Here is a 16,442-nt window from a genome sequence, read left to right as displayed (position 1 = left end):
GTAATACCATATATGGTTACTTGCAGGTGTTTTGGGATGCAAATTACGCCGGGTGCGTGCGTGTACAGTGATTTGGAAGATGTTAGATTTATCATGCAGAAGTGTGCGTAGGAACAGCCAACGCACGTTTCATAAATCCCGATTTTTCTGTACTTGCGAACATTCTAAATTTCACTCGTAAGACACACTTTAGAAGACATTCTACGAACTGATGATAAATGAGGCCCCAGGCATTTTGGCAAAGACGAGCAAATGGGCCATCCCGTCTAAATTGTGAGTCTGACTCTGACTGTAATACTGAAGAAAAAAAAGCATTGGTTCCAAAGGACTGTCTGCCCACCAGGAAAACAGCCCTATATGCCAGATGACCAGTCCAGTCCTGACAGTATGCTACGGTACTTTTGAATCAGAGGAATCTTTGTCTCACCTTGACATTGCCACCGCCAGGTTCGTGCTTGACGTTGTCCATGGAGCCAACTTTGGACTGGCCCTTGAAGGCCACTTTGTGGGACTCAATCTTCACCTCACCCCCACCTGACAAAGACAAGGGCGGTCACAGGCTTGCTCTGCTGTACATGTCTAAAGCGAGCCATCTCAGATTGTCCATATTGATTAGACAGAAAATACTGTAAGGATGCATGCGCTGTACTCTATACAGAGACATTCACAGATGCATAAGACACTTTTATTTGCTCACACACTCATCCACACACAGATGCATAGTCATGCATACCATACAGAACAAGCATGGACAAAGTAAAGGCACACACAAACAAACACGCTGCATTTTACCTGGTTTGTGTTTGATGTTGTCCTTGGAGCCACATTTGGAGGTGACCTTGCTCACATCTACTTTCTTGCTGAGAATCTGGACCTGAAGTGAAGCACAGGCAGGTGATGATAAATAAAGAGGAGATGTGAACGCACCCGGGTCTCAGAGCGTCCCTTCCACAGATCATAAGGAATGAATTGGGCACAAATACCTATAGTACACACACATACACATACATTCACAATCACTGTACACAGCACACAAACACAGCTACGCTCACAGACATGACCACATTCAGAAATACATGCATGCAGAGTCCACTACACGCACTACTCATACACATACTTACAAACAGTACGCACTTTGCGCTCATGCAAATCTATAAAATGAGGTAATGGTTCTAGATGACATCTGGAAAAACCTATGATGCTGTCTGATTACTAAACAGAGAGCTGCAGTAGTTTCCCAGCTGACATAGATAGATAGATAGATAGATAGATAGATAGATAGATAGATAGATAGATAGATAGATAGATAGAGAGAGAGTGAGAGAGAAAGAGAGAGAGAGAGAGAGAGAGAGAGAGAGAGAGAGAGAGAAAGAGAGAGAGAAAGAGAGAGAGAGAGAGAGAGAGAGAGAGAGAGAGAAAGAGAGAGAGAAAGAGAGAGAGAGATAGATTCAATGCAGTATCAGCATGAGCCACAGATGGTCCTTAGCAGTTGATGGGGCGTCATAATCAGTCAAACCTGCTGGTCTGTGTCAACAGAAGACAAAGGAGCAGACACGTGTGCATTCCAATATGCACACTCCCGTCCTCCACTTGTGCTTGTGGCCTCCCCCACCTCCTGGCCCCTCCTCCGTGGAAAAAACAATTAAGTTTCCCAGCTGTCAGCCTAGCCACAACAACTTTTGGGGGACTGTTTTTCATTCACCATCTCAATTGCAAATGAGAAAATTACATTAGAATAGTGCTTTTGCAAGATACTGAATTAATTTCCTGTGGTCAGTGACATCATCATGAGGAAACAAGCAGACAAGGGAGCAAGGGAGGACGGAAGTCCGCAGATTGGAATCCACCCAACCACTGAAATCCTCTGCTGTGGCCATGCAGTCAAAGCAACTCTCTGCCGACCTCCTGTGGTCGAGAGCTGCCATGACAAGGCTGTATACAGTGGTGTCGTCAAGATGACCAGCCTTTTGAGAGGACCATGTGACAGAGGCCCCATGACAAATGTCAGTCCTCCACACATGGACACGGATGGATGGAAGGATGGCTGGACTAAGACGACACAATACGGTACGATGATGATGCAATAATGGAATATTATCGGAGCCGAGTGCTCAACCAAGGGTCCCCCGTGTCCCTGTGCTGAAAACGGAGAGGAAGGATGGCTGGATTTGGGACAGTGACCGAGGCAGCATGCATGTAGCAGTGGGAGTTTTTTTTGTTTTGTTTCCGGTACGGGTTACTTACATTCCCTCCCCCCGGGACATGCTTCATATTGTCCTTGGAGCCCAAGCGAGAGGTCACGTGACTGTAGTCCACCTTTTTGGAGACTATCTGAACCTACAACACAGCACCATGGCAACCCAGAGGGAAAAAGAGGGATGGCGAGAGGAGGGAGAGAGGGACGGAAGGATGGAGAGATGGGTAGAAGGAGGAGGGAGAGGGGGTGGGGGTAGGGTCAAGGGTCAAGGGTTACCGGGTTAAAGGAAGGGGATGGAGGGATGGGAGTTGTGTGAGATAGGTGAGTTAGAAAGCAGAAGCATCTACAGGCTTTGTTATCCTGAACCCCTTCACATTCTAGAAGCATCTACAGACTTAATAGCCTTAGACCCCTTCACGATCTAGCACATAAAAGCCATTCAACCAACATGTAACCAACACTATTAGTAAAGAAGACACATTAGTTGATTTCAGCCTTTGCCACTCTATGTTACTATATAACACCCTAATTACTTTACCATTACAGTGTATAATTGTGGGATACTGGTCAGGTTAACAATGACTGTGTATGTTTTCTAAATATGTACATACAAGTATTGTGAATATTGTAATTGAGGTAACTCAGATTAACTACAGGAACTAGCAATTTGGAAAGTTACATGAGCAAGTACATGGTTTGCAGTTCTAACTGTTATGTGTCAAGAATTAGTGATGTCTAACATTGAAGAACAGGACCAGAATCATTGCCAATTAACATAAAAGGGAACTAGGTACTAAGTTGTAATATATAATTACTTGAATTTTCATTTTTTTTATAAGGACAAACTCACCATGCAACCATGTAAAGTAAACTACAAACAAAAAACTAACAGTACATACAGTACATACTTAGCAGACAAAGCCTGATTAGTCACCAGGGACCATATTGTTATGGTGAGGTTAACCAACAACATTCTCACAGACACACGCAGCCACACCCACACATAAAGAGCTAGAGGCCTGATGCAGTATTAGCTAAAAACCTAAAGGCTGAGGAGCTGTGAAATAGTGGCCATCAGAAGGTGCGTGGTTATTTAGTCAATAGAGAGCTTAAGTCACGCCCCTCCACCGAACCCAAAACAGTGAATGGGAGTAAAAACCTTTTCTAGACTCCAATTCATTGTGATTTTTTCAATCATGGTTTTTGTGGAGGGGTGTGATTTAGGCTCTCTATGGGAGAACAGAGTGACTGAAGCAGGGAGTGCGCAACTGGCAGACAGACAAACAGACACACAGACAGACAGACACACAACCCAAGAGTTCAGAAGGAAGTACTCCCTCATGTGGCCATGTGCTGCATTGGAGGATTACAATGTTTTATACCCGCTGCTACATACATACACATTCCCACACTGACGGCAGAGAGCCCGCTCTAATTTCAAAAACAGCACAAGCTGGAAGCAGAGCGTAGACGTTGTTCCATTTTCAGCTGTAGAACCAATAAGCAAGGGAGCAATGCAATTCCAGGCTGCTTCAGTACAGTACATTCGGGCTGGCGATCTTCAGCTCTTTTCAGTGTTCAGCATTCGCTTGTCAGAGACAAAAATCAGACAACATGCAGCACCACTGGCTGTTGGGGTCAATTCACAGTTGATTCTGCAGTAGATCCCAACAGGTCTAGGACTCACAGATCTGCGGCCTAACTGGGCTCAGGTTTTGCACCGTAAGCTCTGCGGACAATTAGCACAATGCATTTATTTTAGATACAAGGAGAGAACTACGGTACTGTGTAAGTGGACAGTACTCCATGCCTTTCAGTAAAGACAGCAGATACATCTCGCAAGCAAGGAAGGACAGATCCCAAAAACAAGACAGGGCAGTTCTCAGCGACACTTGCGACACTGGTGACATTATGCAGTATGTGAGAGTGTTCTTGCTGACATTTAAAACGAGCGGCCATTTGTTGTTTCCATGTGGGAGATGCTGGGCCTTCAAAACGGCAGGATGTTTGTCATGCTGAAGACAGCACAGCAGCACTAGAGTCATGCTTCAGAACAGGCCAGGATGCAATCAGATGTTTGTTCATTGTGTGTGTGTGTGTGTGTGTGTGTGTGTGTGTGTGTGTGTGTGTGTGTGTGTGTGTGTGTGTGTGTGTGTGTGTGTGTGTGTGTGTGTGTGTGTGTGTGTGTGTGTGTGTGTGTGTGTGTGTGTGCGCGCGCGCACGTGTGTTCATGGACAGACATTGGTCTGGATGGATGTGAAAAAAAATGCTTTTAAAACAATCCGAAAGAGATAATACATAGATAAGCCTGTAAACAGTAAATAATGAAACATCTATACAAGTAAAAGGGGTGGAAGACGAAAGAGGATGATGCAGTGTGATAGTAACATTCTAACAGAGAGGAGAGTAAGAGTTTAAGACAGAGGGAAAGGGAAAAGGAAGAGAAGGGCAGGGTCATACTGAGTGAATGAAAAAGTAAAGCTGTCAAAGGAAGAAAAAGGGAAAGAAAAAGAAAAAGAGAGGGAGTGCTCAGGCAGTGAGTGGGAGATGGAGGGAAGAAGTGAAGAGGAAAACAGAAAGCCGGAAATCCAAGGTAAAGCGAGGGACAGAGAGGAGAGAAAGGGTGAAGCACAACAAAGGAGAGGATGAGAGGGCTAAAAACTAGAGAAAGGAAGAGAATTAGAGATGAAAAGGAAGGCAGGAAAGAGAAAGAGAGACGTGAGGGGAGAGAGGGAGATATCAAGACACAGAGACACTGCTATTGGAGGACGCTGACGGGGCAGTATGGAGTAATGGGCATGAACTCACTTTGTCTTTGGGGTCGGCCTTGCTCGACGCTGAAACCTGAGGAAACAGTCAAAGTAACCCCAAACCCCCAATTAATATGTGCTGCGCATTAGCTTTCAATGGAGCACAGTAACCCCCCAGTCACTTCCCCCACACCTATCAACCCCCACTGGAGCGGATCAGAGGAGGAGGAGAAGGGGGGTGACACGAGGGAAAGGGTTGGTTTTTAGAAGGCGGGGGCACGAGAGAGGTTGGTTTCCCACCACATATTTGCACCAGGCAGAACAACCCCTTGGTCAAATGAGAGGAAAATAATATGGGGATGGAAAAACATGGAGGGAGGTGAAGAGGACACATACAGTAGAAGGGAGATGAACCGTATGAACACACAGGTGTTATGAGAAGATAAGTTAGTTGCAGTCTTGGGAAGATTTATATTCATTCCTACATTTCTGTCCAGATATTGTTGACAGAACATCATTGGTAGCTGGTGAGGCTACTTTGTTGAGTGTGATGTGTGAGGTCAGTGCTGGTAAGGTAGCCGTGTTACTAAGCGTGTAAAGAAAACTTGGGTGTGTGAAATAAGCACTGCTAGTAGTTTAACTGTTGAGTGCATTTGCAAGCTAAGCATTGTTGAGTGAGAATTGTTAAATGAGGAGTTTAAGTGTCCCAAATATGCGTACAATGTGAAAAAAAGCATTGATGAGGTACACATTGAATGAGTAGTCCATTCAATAAGGTACGTTAGCATTGAACTTGTGGGGTTAAGGAGTGTGAGGAAACCATTCATAAGCCTGAGTTATTGCAGTGTGTGAGATAAGCATGGAGAGTTAAGTATGTGCTGAATGAAGAATGTAAGGTAAGTGCTGGTGAGCCTAAATTGTTAAGGTACAGTAAGTTTTGATAAGGGGTTGAGTACAGTGTGCAAAGTAATCAGATAGATACAGCATGTGAGGTAACCTCTTTTCAGGCTAGGATGTTTAGGATGTGTGAGGTAAGCACTCACTGGGCAAGATGGCGGGTAAAGTACGTATATGCTCCGCATTAAGCTTACTGTAGTGAGGTTAGTAGTAAGCTGTGTGTATGAGGTAAGGATTTGATACTACACGTGGTCAGCTGACCAGGGATAGACACACTAGACACCAGGAGAGAAAGCTACGTCACCACAGGAGGTCAGGGAGAGAGGTAGGATTTAATGATTATTAGGAGCATCATGCAACAAACACCGCCACTCACAGGGACCGCTGTCACACAGATATTTAATGGAGGTGTCTGCACCTCTGACATACTGTACACCACCATCATAACCCTCACACCCTTCACAGGGAATAACACCACACATAGATATTGTGTCTATGGACGATGCATCGGGAGAGAGCTGGTAATTCACTCACTCAGTTTAAGGTGTGAGCCAATGGGTAAAAATATGGTGTGCTAGTCAAAAGTTTGGACACGGTTTCTAACTTTATACTTTTCCCTTTACATTTTATATATTTTTTCACATTGGAGATTAATACTGGAGACATCCAGACTATGAATGCACCCATGAATGAGATGCCAGCAGTGCATTCAACACGCAGCCGGGTGCCATTCTCAGTATTAATTTACAATGTAGATGATAAATTGGATCAGAGAGTCTGACTAAACTTTTTACGGCAACTGTAGTGTATATTTAGCGATTTATTAATAGAGGACTTGTGCTGTCTATCAGTTGATGACAGTACTGTTTTAGTCATGAGGGTGCCAGTCACATTTAGCTTTGCTTCCAAACATAACCTCTTAACACGTGTGTATGAAGCTGACTCACTACTCACTGTCACATTACTGACTGAAAAAAGACAATCTCCTCATGCTGTCACAACTATCATTTGACGCCACGACCAAAAAAGTAACAAAGAGTAGCTGCAGTAACTGTAAAAAGCAAGGTATACTGTATGTAAAAAAGGAACAACACTTTCAGTGTTGAATTCAGGGTCAGATTCTATAAAAGGATCACTGCAGCCAACTTTTGCCAACTTCTCTGATCATGCCCTCTGTTAAATGTGGATGAGTCCACAGGTGATTCATCTCACCTGCGCCTCCTGAGAAAGAGCTCTAGTAACTTTTTATTTTATTTTACCTTGATAGGCTGTATGTCTGGGGATGTGTGTGTGTGTGTGTGTGTGTGTGTGTGTGTGTGTGTGTGTGTGTGTGTGTGTGTGTGTGTGTGTGTGTGTGTGTGTGTGTGTGTGTGTGTGTGTGTGTGTGTGTGTGTGTGTGTGCGCGTGTGTGAGATAGATAGATAGATAGATAGATAGATAGATAGATAGATAGATAGATAGATAGATAGATAGATAGATAGATAGATAGATAGATAGATAGATAGATAGATAGATAGATAGATAGACACTGTTTCTATTTGATCGCAGTGTGCAGTAATACACTAGTGAATGCAGGAATGTGTTGTGTCTTAATGACAATACAGTGGGACTATTGGTCAGTGCACGTGAGATTGTGCATGTGTACAGTATATTCCACCTCACCCTTCCTCCGCCAGGCTGGTGCCTCATGTTGTCTGTGGAGCCGATCTTGGAGCGGGCGTTGCGGACGTCTGGAGTGGGGGCGGTGGACGGACGGGTCTTGGCGGCGGCACTGGCAGTGGTGGAGGACGTGGTGGTGGTGCTGGTGCGGGCGACCCTGGGCACGGCGGGCTTCTTCTCGGGCACTGTGGAGGTTCCAGGGGCCTTGGTAGCGGTGGCGGAGGAGGAGGTGGAGGGGCGGGAGCGGGCTGCCAGGCCGGTGGAAGGTCTGGACATGGTCTTGGGCTCTGGGGATTGGGAAGATGCATGATTCAAATACTTGTTGATGCCATGTGTGAAATGTGACTGTATAACACCCTATGTGCATCTTGTGCAAATTGGTAGGGAATTTCATTGGTGTGCCAACACAGAAAGAAATACAAACCTAATAGAAAATCATTACAGTCAACATGAACTTGAAAAACACGAAACAAGTGTGCAAGGTGGACAAGGCAGTCCTGGAATAACCTCCCTATCAAAATGACTTGCCAGATAACTCGTACTTTTTTTTACAGCTTTCTCCATATTCCCTAGTATTTCTTAATCCAGCCCTCCCAAAAAAGTAGAGAGAGAGAGAGAAAGCCACACTGTCATAACTAAACTGTGAGGATAGATATACTTAATACCGTTTTTATCCATCCTTAGCACCTGAGCACCGTCACATGTTCTCAGGCGTTCATTTACTGAAATACCTCCAAGTCAGGGACAAATCCATTTGAGGCTGGATGGATTTACCGCAGACGGCTCTGCTGATTTTGAGCTGACGTGATGACACCGCCATGAGGGGTAAAATGGTGAAATGCGCTGACTAGCTGACACAGCTTTGCACAGCGAGGCATTACCGTACCTGCTTGCCCTCTCTCATGCTTACAAGGACACAACAAACTACAGCGGAATCTTTGATGAGTGATTCTACGATTCGACTGCGCTTTTGGCAAAAGCAAAATGTCAATTATCAGTATTTTTTTTTCAACTAAATGACCTAGATGTTTACATAGTGTATATATTTAAGTTTCCAAACGAACAAATTGCCAAGCTTAATCTTAAATCATTTGATAAATACTCTAATGAAAGCGAACATTTGCTTGATTATTTTGTCAACAGTGTTATGGACAAATACTATGTCATTTCAAACATATGTAAAAATACTACAGAGTTGAAACAACATATATTTGAAAGTGCTTATGTCCCTTAGAAAGCACAGTGGTCTTTCTGACAGTTTTGTCATATTGTGATGATTACTGTGAATCAACATTGGCAATCGTCTTGGGCAAAACAAGCTTCTTTACATGCTAATATGAAGACTGAATCTGACATTTGGAAAACAGGACGGCATGAAAACGCCCAAAACCAGTATTACATATTCATTCTTGCTGAGGGAAATAATGCCATGTCTACACTTTCTGTATTGTATGAAAGATAAATGTGTGCTAATGTCCAAAACATCATTGGATGCAGTTAATAGTTAGTGGAATTGGCAAATAAAATCCATGGACTTAAAAGCGCAGTTGAATCGTAGAATCACTCTGATACTTTAGGCTTGACACAGATTTGGAATGAAGAATTTGCAGTGATTTATTTTGCTAGTAGTAGTAGGCCTAGTTATTTTGTTTTGGCCTGAGCAAGACCCTCCTCTCTCCAAGACATATCCCAATACAATGAAAAACAGTATGCAATATGTGTGGAAAAAAGATTTAGCTTTTTGGAATGGTCTTGCGTGAGTGGTATTCACAGTAAAGACACATGACCAATTTTCTATATCCTGCTTTAGACTTCCCTGTTACAGAGCATGCTTTTGGACAACATAAGCCTGTGTGAATGTGATTGTGGAAGTGATGTGCCATGAAGGGTTTTGGCCTATATACAGCTCCAGGCCTTTTTATTAGAATAGCATGACAAAGTTGATTTATTTCCATAATTCCATCAATAATGTTAAACTGTCATGGATTGTAGATTCATGGCCCAGTTTTTTAACTATTCCAATCATTCAATTTCTTCTTTTTATATACGTTGGCCTTCCAGCTCAAAAAACCCATGAATTGGGGAATTCGCATCATTAGAATATTGTAATAAAATCAAAATTTTCTTCATCAAAATTCGGGTCACATTAAATCAGTTGAAATTTGGTACTTTCTACATAACATGCAATGTTCAATACTTGGTTAGGACTCTCTCTGTCTTAATAACGGCCATGATGCGTTTAACATTGAAGTCAATGGCAGAAACAATGCATGGGAGTTATGGAAGCCCAGATATCCTTGATGCTTTGCTGTCAGCTGTTCTTCTTTGTTGACCTGGTGTCCCACACTTCACTCTTCAATTTACCCCGTAGATTTCCATGCCACGTTTTGGTGTTAACTCACCAGTTTAATTCATTTTCAATGGGGTTTCATTTCTGGTGATTTAGAATTAAACTGGTGAGCTAGCGCCAAAACGTGGCATGGAAATCTATAGGGTATGTTGAAGAGTGAAGTGTGGGAAAAAAATCAACATACATAAAAAGAAGAAATTGAATGATTGAAATAGTTAAAAAAACTGGGCCATGAATCTACAATCCATGACAGTTTAACATTATTGATGGAATTCTGGAAATAAATCAACTTTTTCATGCTATTCTAATAAAAAGGCCTGGAGCTGTACAGGGACCGGTCCTAAGGGTGAGCTGATCGGGAAATTGCCAGGGACGGCACCATCGCCAAACTCTGGCTCTGAAGACGACATCATGAAAATCGCCAATTAGCTTAGTCAATTAGAAAATCGCCAATCAGTTATTTCTATGCTATAACTACCACACTGTTGGAACAATAACATGGAATTAGTTGTTATAAGGTAGGGCCTGTCTCCCTGAGCCATTTACCTGGAAGGCAGGCTCAATTCGTCTGTCTGTCTGTCTGAGCCCTTTACCTGTAAGGTAGGGCCTGTTTCCCTGAGGCCTTTACCTGTAAGGTAGGGCCTGTCTGTCTGTCTGAGGCCTTTACCTGTAAGGTAGGGCCTGTTTCCCTGAGGCCTTTACCTGTAAGGTAGGGCCTGTCTGTCTGTCTGAGGCCTTTACCTGTAAGGTAGGGCCTGTCTGTCTGTCTGTCTGTCTGAGGCCTTTACCTGTAAGGTAGGGCCTGTCTGTCTGTCTGAGGCCTTTACCTGTAAGGTAGGGCCTGTCTGTCTGTCTGAGGCCTTTACCTGTAAGGTAGGGCCTGTCTGTCTGTCTGAGGCCTTAACCTGTAAGATAGGACCTGTCTGTCTGTCTGAGGCCTTAACCTGTAAGATAGGACCTGTCTGTCTGTCTGAGGCCTTAACCTGTAAGGTAGGGCCTGTCTGTCTGTCTGTCTGAGGCCTTTACCTGTAAGGTAGGGCCTGTCTGTCTGTCTGTCTGTCTGAGGCCTTTACCTGTAAGGTAGGGCCTGTCTGTCTGTCTGTCTGTCTGAGGCCTTTACCTGTAAGGTAGGGCCTGTCTGTCTGTCTGAGGCCTTTACCTGTGCTCCTCAGAGTGCTGGGCTTCTTCTCCTCGCCAGGTTTGCTGTCGGTCTTGGCTGCTGCGGAGAGCAAGACAATAACAGCAAAGTGATGAGATGAGGGAAGATGCAAGAAGGACAGAAAGGCAAAAAGGCAGACAGCGAAAGGTGACTGACAATCTAACCCTATGCCCCAGAACCTAACCCCAGATTTTTTATCCAGTTTTTTAAGCAAATACCATTTCAAAACACATTACAAAATTGAATGCGCTTCTTTTCTTTTGTGTGATTTTGTTATAGTTGAAAATAAATGAATATAGTACTATATAGAGTGATCACTACTTAGGGAAGTCAATGTCTTTGTCTTTGTCCTTGGGTATGACTCACCGACAGAGCGCCGTGCCGTGGGGGCGCTGGCCGTAGTGCGTGCCGTGAGGGACGTGCGGGTGGCCGCGGTGGCAGTTTTGCTGGCGGCCGAGGTGGCGGTGGCCGAGCCGTTCTTGGCTGCTGTGGTGCGGGCTGCGGGAGTGGCAGTACTCGCCTTTGGCACAGGGGGGCGCCTCTCTGTGGTGGTCTAGATACAGCAGGAGAGCAAGGTGGAGGAACAAGTGGCACCGTTAAAGGGGAAAAAGGTTCAAAAGACGATAACAAAATGAATTCAAAATGCTGACTGTTCACCTGCTTAGTGCACGGTGTAAAAAAAAACCCAAAGCAGGCCATTGTGACCAAGTGGCTATTTTAGACAAACTAAAATAACAGAACAAGGCATACAGGATGTTAAGGTTAAGAAATATAATGAAGTCAAGATTGCAGGTTTTTAAAAAATATATTATTCCTAAGGTTCCAAACATCCCTTTGCTTTCTGGGGCCCAGCAAGATGTCATACGCCAAGCTTGTGAAGGAGAAAAAAACAAGTAGATATCCGCAGAGCGCATGCACTCTGCTCAGTGTCACTGATCTCTAGAATACCTGTCAACTTGATAACACTGAGGCAGATCAGCTCTATCGACAGCATGGCTGTTGATATATGTGTTACTGTCAGAGACGAATGATAAGGTAGAGACCGTTCATACAGTATCTTCCGGATTCCACATGATGTAAGGTCCTAAGCTACATTCCTGTGGTAGCTGTGCCCCTTCAGTAGGCTAGGAGAATGAATAGAGTTCAATAGAATGCCACGCCCATTTACAAGGTCAGGGTTGGTCCCACTTTGCATTGGCGACGCCGCGTGGTATAATCACTCTTGGTTATCATATTGAAAATCTTTGTTGCTGTCATGAGCGCATGACAGACCACGCCCATCGAACAATCCCGTCATGCCTTGGAAGACAGTATGCCCTCGTTCAGCACAAATTGAGCCATCCTCCATTTAGAATTTGATCAAAGAGTTCAAGTGGCTTGTGTAAGCCTGCATTATTGTACTCTGTGAACTGTGCCCTTTGATTGGCTTACATACGTCAAATTCTCCGAACAAGCGACTGATTGAGAAGCTTGTGGCTGAGAGTCTCCATGTTGAGTGGAAAAGATGGATCAAATGACCTTCTGTATTCATGATGCGATACCAGAGTTGTCCCCTAGAGGGCGACAGTACCTCAGTAGTATAGCTTGACTGTCTCTCATTGTAATAGGGGTTAATTCATTTCATTAACTGATGTATCAAAGTATCCAATAACTTTTCCAGAAGTTGCCGGTTACATTTGTGTGTTCAGGTTTACTGAGTTCAGTGAGTCTCATATTCCAGGTTGAATGCAAACCAGATGGTAATTTTAATTTGAAAAATAAAAACTGGAGGAAGAAGTTACAACTTCCAACCTACTCACTCACACATCTATTACCTACGGGAGAAACAAAGGCTCATGGCAAATTCTCTCTCTCTCTCTCTCTCTCTCTCTCTCTCTCTCTCTCTCTCTCTCTCTCTCTCTCTCTCTCTCTCTCTCTCTCTCTGCTTCAGCAGTGCGTGAAACTAAGTGCCGTTCGTTTCTTACTTCTTTCCTTTTTTAAAAGCCTGTTGCCCCTGGCTACAGGGTTGGCGTTGCCATGGCACTGTAATGTGAGAGAGGCGTGAGGCGTAAGGGAGACTGGAAACCTATATTCTAATGTGGTGTTGCTGGCTTCAGACGCCTGATCAACCAACCACTTGAGGAGGAGTGAGGAGGGCACTCTCACTGATCTCAACGGAAGAAGAGAAGAAGCCTCTAAGTCTTTGTCCTCTTCTCCTTTTTCTCTCTCTCCGTTTCTTTCCAGCTATTTCTTTCCTCTATGTGGCATGCAGTTTTAAGTCTATGTGGTTGAGTAGTAAAGCCTCCTTAATTTTACACTGGGGACAGTAAAATACCATTGACGCTCAGACCTACATATATCAAACATGTCAGAGGACCGTGATAGCATAAGGACTTGGGAGAGGAAGCCAGGGCCGGATTAAGATGACCTGGGGATCCTAGGCTACATGTTGCTGTGGGCCTCCCTGGAAGTCAAATTTCACTACAAATCACTACAAAAGATTGCTACTATCCTTGAAACGAAGGGACTGAAAGCAAGGGATACAGTTAAAAATCTTGGGGTCCTCATTGACAGTGACCTAAACTTCAACAGTCACATGAAAACTATTTCATATAAATGAATTTATTTAGGGGCCTTATGTCTAAACATGATCTGGAGAAGCTAATACATGCCTTCATTTCTAGTAAGGTTGATTACTGTAAGAGTCTTTTTACAGGCCTCCCCAAAAAGACCATCAAACAACTTCAACTTGTACAAAATGCAGCAGCAAGGGTTCTTACAAAAACAAGGACGTTCGACCACATTACTCCAATTTTAAGATCACTGCATTGGCTCCCAGTAAGCTACAGAATTGATTTTAAGGCAATGCTACTTGTGTTTAAATTATTAAATGGAATGGGACCCACATATCTACTGGATATGTTTCAACTGTATGCACCAACCAGGTCACTAAGGTCAACGGAGAAGAATTTGCTGGTGATTCCAAAAGTCAAAACAAAGTGTGGAGAGGCAGCCTTTAGCTTCTATGCTTCAAAGCTTTGGGACCAGCTTCCAGATGACGTAAAACATGAACCCACTATTAATAGCTTTAAATCTAGACTCAAGACAAAGCTGTTCTCAGATGCTTTCCCCTAGCTCAAATTCTTATTTTCTGTATTTTTATGTTTATTTTATTTTTTATTTTATTATTATTATCATTTTACCTTATGTTTTATCTTAATGTTTTAAATGTTCTTTGACTCTAATTTAATTCCTTCTTTCTTCCATGTTTCCTTTCTTTTTTGCATTTGTTAATCTTGTGAAGCACATTGAGTTGCACCTGTGTATGAAATGCGCCATACGCTATGTGTGTGTAGAGAACTACGTAGGCCTTAATGTGGATAGACCCCTCATCAGTAACTACCGGTAGACTGCATTCCCGCAGAAAATGCAAATTTGGGCTTGCATGTGATCTGAAGCGAGTTATGGATGGGGTGGCATTTGAACCTACAATTCTCTAATCTTCAAACCTGTGAATTATGGATAACCTCCTGATCACACACACACACCAGCTTCCAACCTCCTGGCTCGTCTCATCTTCTTTCTCTCCAATCTGTCCTTCCCTCTCTTTTCTCTGGCAGGCCACTGGGCATCCATCGCCCGATCCCTCTCGGCCTCATCTGATTTCTCTCGTATGTCCCTCTCCTTTTTTCACCTTTTCCACAATGTCTCAGCTTTCCTTTTTCTCTCAGATAATGCTCTTGGCCTTCACGTTTGCATTTCCACCTTTGCATTTCTTCCCTCTCCTCCACTTTGACTGTTGCATTGTGGGTAAGCCTCTACTGTGCCACTCAGAACTTGATGTGGAAGGAGGCTTCCTTGTCTGTATGGTTTAGTGGCACGGCAACGGCACCCGGCACTGTGCGGTGTGCAGCACTTCACCACTCTCAGAACAGCCCAGATTACAGCACAGGCAAGGAAAGCCTTCACTGCTTTCCCCACAGATTAGTGTGTGTGTGTGTGTGTGTGTGTGTGTGTGTGTGTGTGTCTGTGAGTGTGGAAGGATGTGTGTGTGTCTGTGTGTGTGAGTGAGAGAGACTGAGAGAGAGAGAGAGAGAGAGAGAGAGAGAGAGAGAGAGAGAGAGAGAGAGAGAGAGAGAGAGAGAGAGAGAGAGAGAGAGAGAGAGAGAGAGAGAGAGAGAGAGAGAGAGGGGGGCAAAATAAGATAAAAAGGTGGTGGAAAGTAAAAATTTCAGGTACAGTAGACCTAAGATGAAGCTTGAGCAAAAATGAGGCTTCCCGCTGCCTTTGTGAGACAAATCCTCAAGAATTTCTGTATTGTCGTCATTTATTTGCTGAGAATGTTTTCTTCGGACACATAAGAAGGTGTAAGAAGCAAAGAAATGCTACATGTACTCAAGCCAGACACCATCTTGACAGGAGGAACCGCAATGAGAGAGCAGATGAGGTGGAGACAATCAGGGTTGAAAAATGGACACGGAGAGTGACGAGGGTGAAGGAGCAGAGGTGTCAATCCCGGGTTCAGAAAAGTAAAAAAAAAAACCTTGGGCAAATATACAAAGTACTGTATATCCAATCAGGGCTCTACATTCACTTTTTTCATCATCTTCCAAAATGGCTTGTAGATGTTAATCTCACTAGCCAAACACACACTTACTAATGGGTCAAAGTGGCTAGGAAGTTGATCTTTTCTACCTGCCAAACTGAAATTTCACCAGTATTTAGCCGGTTGGCTAGTGTTAATTTACAGTCCTGCATCCAACATACTCTGAATCAATCAGATGATTGCAATAAGTAGCCTAATAATTGTTATCATCTGATTGATTGATCAAGACAGGTAGAAAAACAGTCACTTGGTGAACTCAGTCACCTGCGTTGGAAGTTGAAACTGAGGCAAGTTGACAACTGAGTTGAAACTGTGGCCAGGTTTGTTTATGCTTTAAAAAAATGTTTTATTAACCTCGGAATAGGATTTTTGACAGCTCTGTGAAGGAGTTGAAGGGTTGAGAGGGGTGGTAGGGTGGGTAGGGAGGAAGACTTACCTTGGGCTTGACGTCTCTGGAAGCTATGGAGGAGGAGGTGAGGGGTCGGGTGGTGGTGGTAGCGGATGAGGGCCGCTTAGGGATGGTGGAGGAGGGGGTGGTGGGGGTGGCCCTGGGTAGCGGGGCTTTTCTACTGAGGAGAGTGGAGGCTGTGGTGGAGGAGGTGGTGGAGGTTGGACGTTTGGGGGCGGCTGCAGTGCCAGCGGCAGTGGTGGACGATGCCACCGAGCTCGGCCGCGGCCTGGCGGTGGTGGTGGCCGTTCTGGCCGCCAGCGTTGAAGCGGGCTGCGCGACGCGGCACAGCACAGCAGGATGGCAACCACACCAGACCAAAACCAGACAGGATGGAGGGATGAAGGAAGGGATGGAGCGAGGGAGGGAGGGAGCAAAAATGAAATAAATAAATAAA

The 16,442-nt window shown here is 44.2% G+C and overlaps 1 protein-coding gene across 4 annotated transcripts in view; it reads right to left on the bottom strand.

The window, feature by feature from the left end:
• Positions 1–16,442, bottom strand: part of LOC134455900 (microtubule-associated protein 4) — a 170,695-nt gene that overhangs the window by 7,745 nt on the left and 146,508 nt on the right. For 2 of the 4 annotated variants that reach the window (XM_063207256.1, XM_063207255.1), the window contains exons 8-15: positions 16,034–16,318; positions 11,379–11,565; positions 11,013–11,072; positions 7,507–7,790; positions 5,006–5,041; positions 2,245–2,337; positions 793–874; positions 428–534 (exon numbers count right to left, since the gene is read on the bottom strand). In XM_063207256.1, coding sequence (XP_063063326.1) covers positions 428–534; positions 793–874; positions 2,245–2,337; positions 5,006–5,041; positions 7,507–7,790; positions 11,013–11,072; positions 11,379–11,565; positions 16,034–16,318 — 1,134 coding nt within the window. The remainder of the gene's footprint in view (positions 1–427; positions 535–792; positions 875–2,244; positions 2,338–5,005; positions 5,042–7,506; positions 7,791–11,012; positions 11,073–11,378; positions 11,566–16,033; positions 16,319–16,442) is intronic. The other 2 variants (XM_063207257.1, XM_063207258.1) reach the window with 2 other exon arrangements.

This window comes from Engraulis encrasicolus, chromosome 9, assembly GCF_034702125.1.
Source record: "Engraulis encrasicolus isolate BLACKSEA-1 chromosome 9, IST_EnEncr_1.0, whole genome shotgun sequence".
Classification (NCBI taxonomy): Eukaryota; Metazoa; Chordata; class Actinopteri; order Clupeiformes; family Engraulidae; genus Engraulis; species Engraulis encrasicolus.
This window is presented reverse-complemented; position numbering and strand designations above follow the sequence as displayed.